A 12,504-nucleotide genomic window follows, 5' to 3' on the forward strand; every position below is an offset into this window, starting at 1 on the left:
GTGAAAAGCTTTAAAGATGTACTTTTCAGATTTGTTTTGCCTGACAATGATTACCGTCTCAGAATGTTATTGCCGTTTCTTACTTCTCTTAAGCGAAATCTTCCCTGCTTTCTCTTTTAGGCAAATATCAATATCCCAATGGGAGCCTTTCGGCCAGGAGCTGGGCAACCCCCCAGAAGAAAAGAATGTACTCCGGAAATGGAGGAGGTGAGGAAAATTGAGCTGGCAACTCAGTACCATCTTTCTCCTCCAATATCCTGACTAGACAGGGCCCAGGGGCAAGGCGAGGCCCAGCTTTCCAGGAGGAGGAGGGCACAAGTGCATGTGGGTCAAGGAGTCATCACATAGAACACACATTTCTTTGGCTTTCTTGCTCAGTCCGCCACTGAAACACACTGCCCCTCACTTCCCTTCAGCTGACTCTAAGTGCCTGGCCCAGGTACTTGAAGTTTATTTATTCATTGTGTATGTCAGCTTGTGTGTCTGCTTGTGTGTGTGTGTGTGTGTGTGTGTGTGTGTGTGTGTGTGTATGTGTATGTGTATATGTAGGGGGAAGTGGAACCTCTCAGATGCTCTTGGTTCAGTAGTAGTCGCGAACTTGGTGAGTTTTCACTCCAAAGCTTTTATTGAATTGAGCAGGATACACGTAGTACAGCTTCTGATGAGCGATGAACCCCGGTGGGAATGCAGGTAATAAGCACATTAAATTACTTGTGGATTCAAACAGAAAGCCCCAATCCCTGGATACTTCCTTTGAAAAAAGAAATTTGCAAAGGAGTCTATCAATTTCTGTATTTCCCCCCGTCCAATTCTTTACCTTTCCTCCAAATTCAAATACCCAGTCTTCTAAAATGGAGGCTAAAATTCATCATGGGTACAAATAATAGAGAATAGTTCCCCATCCAAATGTTTATATCTTTCCTCAATTGTGACTTTACTGATGAAACTTGCAAGGTCTGAGTCTGAAAAAAAAGTTAAGGTCTTGGAGCAGTAAATAAAGTCACAGAGCACTGAAAACTGTATTTTGTTTTTTAAAGAGTGAAAAGACTTCTTTAAACTTTTGTAGGTGACCTTTTTAGTATTTGGTCCAAAAGAATCAGTATTTCAAAATTTCCTAATAAAACGCTGGTTATCCTGCATTTAACCTTTTTCTTTCTCATAAATAATTACTGATGTGGTCCTAAGTTAGTGGTTCCAGCCCCCTATAAAGAGAAAAATAATTTTTGAAAGGAGATAGAATCTTTGAGTGACATCACTAAGTTCTGGAATTTCAGTCACCCTTGATGAGTTACATTTTGAACATAAAAGCTGAAAAAATCCAGCCCTACTCTGATTTAATGGTAGATAATTTCGAGTTCTGCTGCTGCTAATCTGGCCACCAGTTAGCTTATGATCGTGAACTCTCCTTTTGAATCTCTGTTTGCAAAATACAATCCCCCGCATTTCTCCAAGGGTCTCTGTGAGGAAAGAGTCAGTGATATAATGGACATGGCATAACCTAGCAGGTATTCAGTAAATGACTGTTCACTGACTGACTGAATTATCCAATTTTTATGAAGGACTCCTGGGCCTATTATTTTGCATGTTGTAAGAAAATAGCCCAGGGAGGTGGAAGGGAGGGCAGAAAGGCATTCTTCCCACATCTCCATTCATCTGTTTTTCTTAATTTCTTAATTAATTCGGTTTTCTTCCTGTGCTTCCTCCTAAGCTGTGTCTGTCACTGTGTCTGGCGATCAGTTGTAAGGTAGCTTGACTCTCTTTTCTCACTAAATTGACTGATACGACTGTTGTTTTGGAGGCTTGCCCCTCATCTTCCTCTGTGGTAGACATGGCCCTCACTTCTTTACAGCTGGTACTCTCTCCACACGAGTGTCCCAGTTAGGAAATCTGCTTTTACTCTTGCCTTGTATCCAGTCTGATGGTTCCAGCACATTCCGAAATAGCTAAAGCCTGATAACAGCCTGGGTTGTGATAACCTATTTTATGACCAACCACATAAACAAATGACCAACTGACATGCTTTGTGGGATAGAGGGAGCGAGGTATCCACAGAGATCTGGAGACCCCAGAAATGTTTCCTGAGTTGAGCTACATCTTTTTCATGGGGCTCATGGATCGGGAGGCTGGCGAAGGGTGGTATCCCTTATTGTAAGAGCTTGTGGGATCTTCGGGAGGGGTGGTATCTGGGCTGAACATTGGAGTAAGGGTCTCATGAAAACAGTATTGCAGGGGAACAGTTAGGTGCTTGGCTTGGCTACAAGGCCCGAGCCACCTTTTGTCACATAGTTTGAATGGGATAATGGAATCTAAATTCAACTAACCTGTACAGCCCCGCTTTTCTACTACTATCCAGTTTAAAACCTTGGAATTGCTCACTTTCTTAGATTTGGGATTCATTGCCTAGCTTTGCATTAAGATAACTCCTGTCTAAAGTCGAGGGCATAATATACTATCCCTGAACAGAACAGGCCACCTCGGTCACAGCCAGGAACTCCCCCATCTCAATCCTGCCACCACCTCAGATGTAAAGAAGAGGAGGGACCCTAGCAGGAAGCCAGGATGGCGCACGTGACAAGGCCTGTGAGCACTGGCTGGGCCTCCCACCCACCTACGGTCTCTGTGAGCCCTTGTTCTGCTCTCAGAGCTGGAGTGTGCTCTCCATCTGCTCGGCCCAGCCAGAGCTTGGCGTGTGCCTGACGCAGAAGCTTTACAACCAGATCTTAAGAAGCTGGGCTGGTCTTTTGCCTAAGACAATGCAGCTGCTTGATTAAAGTGATCTGAAGGATACTGACAAGCTCCTACTCTGTCTCCCAAATCTTCCTTTTGACTCAAATTCCATCATTATCAAGTCACAAAGTAGCACATTGGGATTTTCTGCTCATTATTTCCCCCTCCACCTGGTCTCTTTACATGATGCAAACACACTATTGAATTCTGGTCTCACTACTTTCTAGCTGTGAGGCCATGGGCAAGTTTCTTACCCCTCCCTCCAGTCTTGTGCCTCAGTTTCCTCAATTGCAGAGTGGGGATAATAATGGTTGTGGATTGAAGATTGATGTGAGGATTCAATATGTTAGTAGTGTGCTAACTATTTGGTCTTCAGTGGTTGAGCATAATGAGCACATCCGGCTATAGTGTTGTACAGAAGAGAATTTAGGGGAAAACTCAGTTAGGGCACCTGGCAGTAAAGAGGAAGAGGAAGGTGAGATAGCTGGAAGATGGTTCATCATTTTGCTTGATTTTACAAATACTCTGTCACCCCCAAAAGGGACATTTCTGTTTGACAATAGCCATTCCTGGAACTGGGACTGGCATGGAGGTTGATAAGCTGTCTCTCAAGTTTTATCTAAAACCAAAGAATGTCTTCCATGTTCTTTCTCAATTCAAATATCTACTTACGAAAGAAAAGAGAGCGTACTCAGCCAAATGGCACCATCTGGACCCTGCCTGTTCATGCCTTAATGTATTATAATTCTTATGATAACAAATTCATAGAAAAAAATGGAATCTGACTCGCATTATTTTTTAAAAGATGAGAGAAGATTCAACTTCCACTACTAACCCCTTCCTGAGTCAGTGTCTTAAAACCTACTTCTTAAATATATCCACTTATAACTTTCCATTGTTTGTGACCCTACCAAATCAAGAGCTAAAAGTTTTACCTTGATAAATAATAATCACAGTGCACTGAGGTTTTAATAAATTTACAGGAAAATGCCTAATGTCCAATATTTTCATCCTTTAACTGTGTATGTTCACACAATAAATCTTTGCACCCAGACACATAACTGCACACATCGGCTTTAGGTGTTAATTGTGGTAATATAGCACATTTTGAAATTAGAAAGTATGACTCATCTGGGAACTTAACAGAAGGAATTAGAAATATTTTTCTCCTTCATGCTTCTGTATTAAGCTATATCCACCTAACAACCATGGGAATGTTTATAAGTGAGGAGACATTTTTCATCTCACTACTACACATATATTTTCTAAAAAGAACACCTTACAGCCTTGTTAAAAAATTCTTTTCAAAAGCTTAACAAAGAAGGTTTCAGAATACCTTGTCCTCCAGGTGGAGCTTTAACAGTTTTATCTACTGCTTCTAAATCTGCATTTATAAATGATGGGTGTGTGCAAAGGATACAAGGAAGCTGAGCCTATGGCTCTGTACAAAGACTTGGGGAAACAACATTCTGCAGGTATTTACAAAGGTAGAGTTGATGTTGCATGACTCTATCATTTCGTATGGGTGAAACGTTAGCTATTTCATTAGCACTGTGCCACAATCCAAGAAAATGACCAGAGGAAAAACCACTAGCCTATAGGAGAAGACAAGCACCTCACTATTTTATATTTCTACTCAGCCCTTTAAATAAACAATTTAAAAGCGTTTCTGTACATGCACCACATAAGTGGCTGAAGTCTGGGAAGCTTTCTTCCCTTTCCCTTTAGGGTTCAGACAATTCGAGAACCAGATGTAGGAGCCCGATGGGGGCTAAAGCGCAGCATGGGCTTTACTACCCGAGTTACAGGACTGGCACACTTGTGGATACGTGGCTGGCACACGGCTGGAACCTGAGACAAGCGTGCGCTTTCTTATTCTTTTTCCCATAACTGAACCGGTTCACTCAGTTGCTGGCCCAGCAGGTGGAGCTCTGCCAGGCTCACAGAGAGCCTATGTTAGTCTGGTCCTCCAAGAAGCAGACCCAAAGAGGAGATTTGACGGGCAAAATATTTACTGGGGAAAACACTTGTCAGGAAACATGAGACGGTCGTGAGAAACATGAGACCGTGATGCAAATGAAGGATCGTTGGGCGGAGAGTGGGGCTGAAGTGACCTAGGCAACAGTGCTGTTCTCAGGAAAATTCTCGAGTCCTTCCCAGAGGAGGCCCAGGTCTCCCAGAAGCAAGCCCGCCTTCGGATCCTATGACGCTCAGCCATTGGCCACGAGCAGCCGTGGGAAGTGTGACCTCAGCATGGTGATGGGCGGGTCTCAGGGCAAAGCAGCTGGGGCTGTCATTCAATTATCCTCCCTGCAGGAAACTGATCCGAGAGGCGTGCTCTTGCGGCTGCCACAGAGATCAAATGTTCCTCCAACACCTCCAGTCCAGGGCCCCGGAGACTAGGCACCTCACCACTAGCAAATAGGAGGAAGGAGCTAACCAGCAACCATCTGCACTACTTGGTCGGGGTCCTAGGAGCCATGAACAGCAATGGATCTTACTGTTTTACAGCCCCTGTTAATCTGTATGTTTGGTGTATGTACACAGAGGCATAGATTTGTCACGATGGGACATTTTCGGGATTAATCAGCTAAACAGCTATCCACAAGTGTGCCTGTGCGCTTCTGTACCAGTAACTGGTGAAAGTGAACGTCACTCAGTCGTGTCCAACTCTTCACGACCCCATGGACTATACAGTCCATGGAATTCTCCAGGCCAGAATACTGGGGTGGGTAGTGTTTCCCTTCTCCAGGGGATCTTCCCATCCCAGGGATCGAGCCCAGGTCTCCCACATTGCAGGCAGATTCTTTACCAGCTGAGCCACAAGGGAAGCCCAAGAATACTGGAGTGGGTAGCCTATCCCTTCTCCAGTCAATCTTCCCAACCCAGGAATCGAACTGGGGTCTCCTGCATTGCTGGTGGATTCTTTACTAACTGAGCTATCAGGGAAGCCCTTACCAGTAGTTGGAGGAGCCACCACAACAAGTATAGAATGTGCTCCTGCTCTAAAGCCACAACAGAAAAACAGAAAATGTAAAATACTTTCCAAAGTAGGAGGGGAGAGCCCTCCTCTGCCACTGCATCCTCTCCCATCCAGATTTTAAGAGGTTTTGCTTATGTCAGTTTCAGTTTGTTTCTGTACCCCAGAAACATCATTGGAACAAAGGCTGGCAGCCAATGTGCCCCCCCCCCAAAAAAAACAGAAAACTCCTGGACCAAGTCATTGTTAGAGGTGACTGTGTACTAACAGTCTACAAACTCTGCCTTTCAAGCATCTTCTGATATTATGATATGTGTGTGTGTGTGTGTGTGTGTGTGTGTGTGTGCCTGTATGCTCAGTGGCTCAGCTGTGTCTGATTCTTTGCAACCCTATGGATTGTAGCCCACCAGGCTCCTCTATCCATGAGATTCTCCAGGCAAGAATTACTGGAGTGGGCTGCCATTTCCTACTCCAAGGGATCTTCTGACCCAGCGATTGAATCTGAGTCTGTTGCGTCTCCTGCATTGGCAGGAGGATTCTTTGTTGTCACTCAGTTGTTCAGTCATGTCTGACTCTTCGCGACCCCATGGACTGCAGCATACCAGGCTTTCCTGTCCCTCAGCATCTCCCAGAGTTTGCCCAAGTTCATGTACATTGAATTGGTGATGCCATCCAACCATCTCATCCTCTGTTGCCTTTTCTCCTTCTGCCTTCAATTTTTCCCAGCAAGGTGGTTTCTTTCCCACTAGATAAAATTTGGTTTTGTAAGACGCTTCTCTTGGAAACATAAATCCTTTTCACTAGTGGTAATTTTTATGAGTTATCAGACACTGTATCAGACACAGTACTCTCGTATTTTCTAAGTCATGGGGAAATTACTTGTGTTTTTCTTCCAGCTTTATTCCTCTATAAATTGCACGAGATCTTCTTGAAACTCTGAGGGGATCACAACAGCACAAGAAAAAGTCAGTCTGCTAGAATTACACTGATGTTATTTTTGCTTTAATTTTTTTCAGCTTCATGTCCATGACCCAGAGAGACCATATGTCTTCTTCAGTGAGCTAAATCTTTCTCTTTCTATTTTTTCTTTAGGGTGCTCCTCCCGCTTCGGAGGAGGAGAAGAAGCCAATTCCAGGAGCTAAGAAACTTCCAGGACCTGCGGTCAACCTATCGGAGATCCAGAACATTAAAAGTGAACTGAAGTATGTCCCCAAAGCTGAACAGTAGTTGGAAGAAAAAAGTGAGTGAAAACCTATTTCCTTTGTCTCAAAAAGACCACTATAAAAATGGTTTATGAAACCCTCCCACGGAAGAAGTCTGGAATTCCAGAAGTGTTTACTAAGTATTGGCACTCTCACGTTAGACCAGTGCTTCTGGCACAAAGGTTTTCTGGTATGTAAACCAAGCTTTGAGGCCTGTCTTATTCCCCAGACCTGTCAGACGGCCACTGAGGATGTTTGCCTGCCTTCCCCTTCCTAGTCACCTTCTTAGTGAGACAGTCCCACATGTGATGATGGCAATGCTACTGTGTCACACTGATGCTGACTTACCAGGGCATTTACAAGTAACTTCTGCTGATAAGGTTCCTTTATAGTGGAGAGAGAGGAGCTGTTTCAAGTCAAAAGAACAGAAAAGAACAGTATCCAGCATACTGTCCATCCAACAGTTTTCAGCATAGTTATATGAAAGAATAAAGGAGTGAGAACAAAACACAACAGATTCTCTGACCATAGAGTAAATCCAGGAACCTGGATGAGGAGAAAGTGACATAAGCAGGAACTGATCTGAAGCCATACACACTCGGTATTCATTATGACAGGATGAGATGAACTGATGACTGAGTGTCATTTTACTCAGTACTGCTTGCATTGCCAAGCTGAAATAAAATATTCCAATATGTCTGGGATGAAGCAACAGAAGTTTCTTCTGAGAAAGCCCCCAGAAGTGAAACGAACTTTTGGTAATACTTATTATCATCACCCAACTAAGGCTGTTCAGTTAGACACATGAATTTTTAATGCAAACTTTAAAGGGTTTTTTGCTTTTATGAAATTCTTGTTGACCTAAATTTAACCCCAGTTCCAGTTGCAGAAGAATTAGGTTTTGAAGATTCAAAGGAATGTGTTTTAAAATTAGTTCAGAGAGGATCCTGCGGTGTTATTCAGCAGTGAGATTGATTCTGTAGCCTTGAATCTGTGGTTACGGTAATGGAGAACAATAGCAACTCAATAAAATATCAAAACGGTACCACAATAGCCAGGATACATTTTTTGTTACTTCATTATCTCAGAGAAGATTTAATGATCCTTCCCTCCTGAACAATTTCTAATAATGCAAAATCACTCAGAGAAGCCCATTTGTCCTTATTCTATAGGAATATAAAAACTGAAACTGTCCAGGTAGTTGATCTGAATTCCTGATGAAGACAGTCACTGTTTTGAGCCAAGGAGTGATCTTTATTTTTGTAGGAGAGGTAGTAGGCTGTTTTGATTTTGACTCATCAATTCTTCTGCAAATCTGTCAGATTTTGAGACTTCCATGGTCATGGTTTATGCTCACGGAGGGAGAGGATTTCTTAACATTGATTGATTCACTGGAATCATAAGCAGTAAATACCCTGGACCAGCCATCATCTAGCTCCTCACTGGTTGGATTTGATTTCCTCCTTTTTGGGCCACCCCTTCATCACCTACCCTCACTGTGTATTATTGTTCAGTGATTTAATCTAACAGGTCATTGTCTGAAAACTGAGTAAGTCCACAGTACCAAACTATGAGGGCTCCCAGGTGGCTCAGTGATAAAGAATCCGCCTACCAGTACAGGAGATAAGGGCTTGATCCTTAGGTCTGGAAGATCCCACGGAGAAGGAAATGGCAACCTACACTAGTAATCTTGCCTGGGAAACCCAATGGACAGAGGAGCCTGGTGGGCTACAGTCCATGGGGTCGCAAAGGGTTGGACACGACTCAGTAACTAAAACAACAACAGCCAAGCTATGAAAACCACAAGGCTCAAAGTCTAGGGTATAACTATTATAATATCCTAGACATAAGACAGAGGAGCACCTCCTTCTAGCTAAGATCAGCATTTATTTTAAGTGAGATTTCAGACTCTTTCCATGTCCTGTGTCATGGCTAGAATTATTCATGAATATTGATAAAAAAATACTTTGGATAAGAATCATAAAGGCCAGTGACTAGCCATTTAGAGATCCGTAATCACAGCTTATGGCAAAGGACTTAGGGCCTGAACCTCCTCAGAAACCAGAACCAGGCAACAAAGGGACAACACATACTGAGTCAAGGCCAAGAAAGACAGGAGAATCCCAAATGGGGCCCTAATCCACGCTGGAACAGGCTGGGGCAGGGGAAGGCGGATATTCATTCCTGTACATCTCAGGAGTCTCCTGGCTGCCATTCAAGGTGGCCAGAAGGCGATTTAAGCAAGCCTAGGAGTTAGATGAAGAGAAAGGAGCAGCAGCTATGCCTGAAAACCAAGGGCCCTCTCATGCTCCCATGCCTGCTTGTTTGTTGCATGATCAGGAATCTCCAACCCCATGTCCACTGTCAAAAGCCACTGTCAGCCTTCTGTCTGTAGCTGAAGCAGATGCCACCTCAGACTTCACGAATAGGGGTCTGGGAACCTGGAGGATTGCTGAGGGCTGTTGTCCAATAGACTCTGTGTCCACTTCTGCTCCCTCCCAACCCTCAGATCAGACCACAGGAGCCCAGTAAAGAACCTCTGTAACTAGCTTCTGTACTGTGGGCACTTCATTCTGCTCTACAAGATCTATAGATGTCAAACTTGGTCAGTACTCTCAGGATACTTTTATTTTAATGGAAAGATAAATACAAAATACTTCAAAAGATAGGTAACAATTCAAGAATTAGATAGCCTCTCAGTGATTCAAGATATCCTGTGGCTTTATGACCCCCTATGACTAGTAGTCAGTAGAGCAAAGTGAGGTTATGACTCACGAGATGGGGAGACTCACAATGATTTGGCATCAGGGACAACTGAAAGGAGGTGGTGGGAATGGAATGATTTAAACAGAGGCTCAGAGATAATTTCTTGAGTGTAAGGGTTGTCCAGAGCATCATTAGTGGGCCAGCCTGCTGAGACCAAAGAGTTCTTCTAGGGCAATACTTCTTAGACTTTCAGGGCAGAGCAAAACAAGATCCTACAGCCCACCCACATCATCTCTTCTCTTTTTCCAGCAGTTAAAGAACTCAGTGATAACAAAGAATTAGAGAGGAACAAAATAAGTATCAAAGTAGTGGCAATGTAGCAATTAGGAGAAGAAAGATTAACAAAGATAAACCCTAAGAAGAGTTCTACAATTATGTTAATGAACACAAAGATAGCAGCAATTGAAAGCCCTGGGAGCCATGAAGCACTAGAAAGAAATTGTCCTTCTGAAGTGGCAGGAACTCCTCCTCTCTGTGTTGGACATTGTAACATGGCCATGTGGTGTGCAACAGCCAGTTCTGATGACAGCAGACAAAACCAGGGTTTTAGAAAAATGCAAAATTTTAGTGATTCTTAATAACCCGCTTAGTTTTTGGCCATGCATATAACTGAAAGTCTATGGAATGAATCTCCATTTTCCTGTGAGAACTGAGAGAAAGAAAGAAAGAAAGTGAAGTCACTCAGTCGTGTCTGGCTCTTTGCGACCCCATGGACTGTAGCCCGCCAGGCTCCTCCATCCAGGGGATTCTCCAGGCAAGAATACTGCAGTGGGTTGCCATTCCCTTCTCTAGGGCATCTTCCCCGCCCAGGGATCAAACCCTGGTCTCCCTCACTGCAGGCAGACTCTTTACCGTCTGAGCCACTAGGGAAGTTGGCCTGAACTGAGGGAAGCACTTGCATTTGGGAATCAGGGAGTCTTTCAAAGTCACCCAGCAGGCATCGGACCATACTTTAAGAAACATTGATGTAGGGCAGTGAGTGAGAGTAAACTGGAATGATCTGTAACTCCTGCACACCCACATGCAGCCCCATGGTGTCAAGTTAGTCTCTATGCTGTACCCAACATTGACCAACCAGCCTTGATTCTAGAGTTGGTAGTTTTGAAAAGAGCCATTATCATGCCCTGTTGGGGAGGCATGTCTTCTCCATCCAGCACTTTGTCCCAACTCTGGTATCACCTGTTTATGCTGCCACAATCCTTATCAAACTATTCATTTTATTTTTTTTAAATCTGCTTATTATGCTAGGATATAGCTTTTCAAAGGCCAGGGCACACTGGATACATCTTGAGCATACAGGCCTCATTACTGGTGCCCTGACCACAGCAAGTCTGTAGAAATGTGTTCTTACAGACCTTCCAGGTCTGTGCACTCTCTGGGAGATTACTACTTAAAAGCAAGACTAACTTTTCTGTCAAGGACTGAAGGTAACATTGTTGTCCACAATCAGTAAAGGTCTCAGAAATTTGACTTTAATTTATTGATTATAATTTTATTCCTCTGGGAAACTGAAAAAAAATTAGGAAAAATGTCAAGATTGGCTCATTTTCCTCAAAGGGGGAGAAAAATATGTAAATCCAGAAGAAAATCATTTAATTTTCAAGAGTTCTTTGTATTTATTTTTCAAAGAACATCTATGTCCAGATAAGACATATTCACCAACCAGTCATCCGGAAAGATGCCATCTCTGATGGAGGAGAACATAAGGCGTTCATTACTCCTAAATGTTAAGCATTACATATCACAATTATTCTTGCTGATTCAAAGGCTAATTCTGAGAGTGTTGGCAGAAGGGCAAATTGATGTACTCAGACACTTGATGAAGTGTGTTTAGCACCTAACAACAGACCCACAAAATACATGAAACAAAAACTAACAGAATTGAAGGGAGAAATAGACAACTGAATAACAGCAGGCAACTTCAGTACTCTACTTTCAACCATGGATAGAACAACTAGACAGAAGATCAACAAGGAAATTGTGTCAGTTTGTTTGGGCCGGTATATAAGAATACCATAGACTGGGTGCTTTTAAACAATAGAAATTCATTTCTCACAGTTCTAGAGAGTGGGAAGTCAAAGATCAAGGTACCAGCAGATGTGGTATCTGGTGAGAAATTGCTTCCTGTTTCATAGATGGCCATCTCCCTGCGTTCTCACACAGTAGAAGGGGCAAGGAAGCTTTCTGTGGTTTCTTTCATAAGGGCACTAATTCCATTCATGAGGGCTCCACCCTCATGACTTTTTTCACCTCCCAAAGTCCCCACCTCCTAATATCATACAGTGGATTATGCTTCAAAATATGACTTTGGGGCAAGAGGACACAGACATTCAGTCTATAGCAGAAATAGAAAATGTGAGTAACGCTATAAACTAACTAGTGGAACACCCCCCTCAACAACATCGGAGTACATATTCTTTTCAGGCACACATATGGCATAATGTCCAGGACTTGTTTCATGTTAGGCCATAAAACAACTCTCAGTAAATTTGAAAGGACTGAGATCATGGCAAAAATGTTCTCAGACTACAGTGGAATGAAATTAGAAGTCAATAACAGAAGGAAATTTGGGACATTCACAAGGTGTACAACTTAAACAACACACTCTTAAATAACCAATGAGTCAAAGAAGAAATCACAGGAGAAATTAGAAAACACTTTGAGACAATTGAAAATGAAAATAACAGACACCAAACTGTGGCATGCAGCAAAAGCAGTGTTTAGAGGAAATTAATAGCTGTTCAGTTCAGTTCAGTCGCTCAGTCGTGTCTGACTGTGACCCCATGAACCGCAGCACACCAAGCCTCCCTGTCCATCACCAACTCCCGG

General features: G+C 43.1%; 1 protein-coding gene across 1 annotated transcript in view; it reads left to right on the forward strand.

The window, feature by feature from the left end:
- Window positions 1-12,504, forward strand: part of SMPX (small muscle protein X-linked) — a 50,795-nt gene that overhangs the window by 15,873 nt on the left and 22,418 nt on the right. The window contains exons 3-4 of the mRNA XM_061136626.1: window positions 121-207; window positions 6,800-6,947. Coding sequence (XP_060992609.1) covers window positions 121-207; window positions 6,800-6,934 — 222 coding nt within the window. The 3' untranslated portion in view covers window positions 6,935-6,947. The remainder of the gene's footprint in view (window positions 1-120; window positions 208-6,799; window positions 6,948-12,504) is intronic.

Source organism: Dama dama, chromosome X (assembly GCF_033118175.1).
Source record: "Dama dama isolate Ldn47 chromosome X, ASM3311817v1, whole genome shotgun sequence".
Lineage (NCBI taxonomy): Eukaryota > Metazoa > Chordata > Mammalia > Artiodactyla > Cervidae > Dama > Dama dama.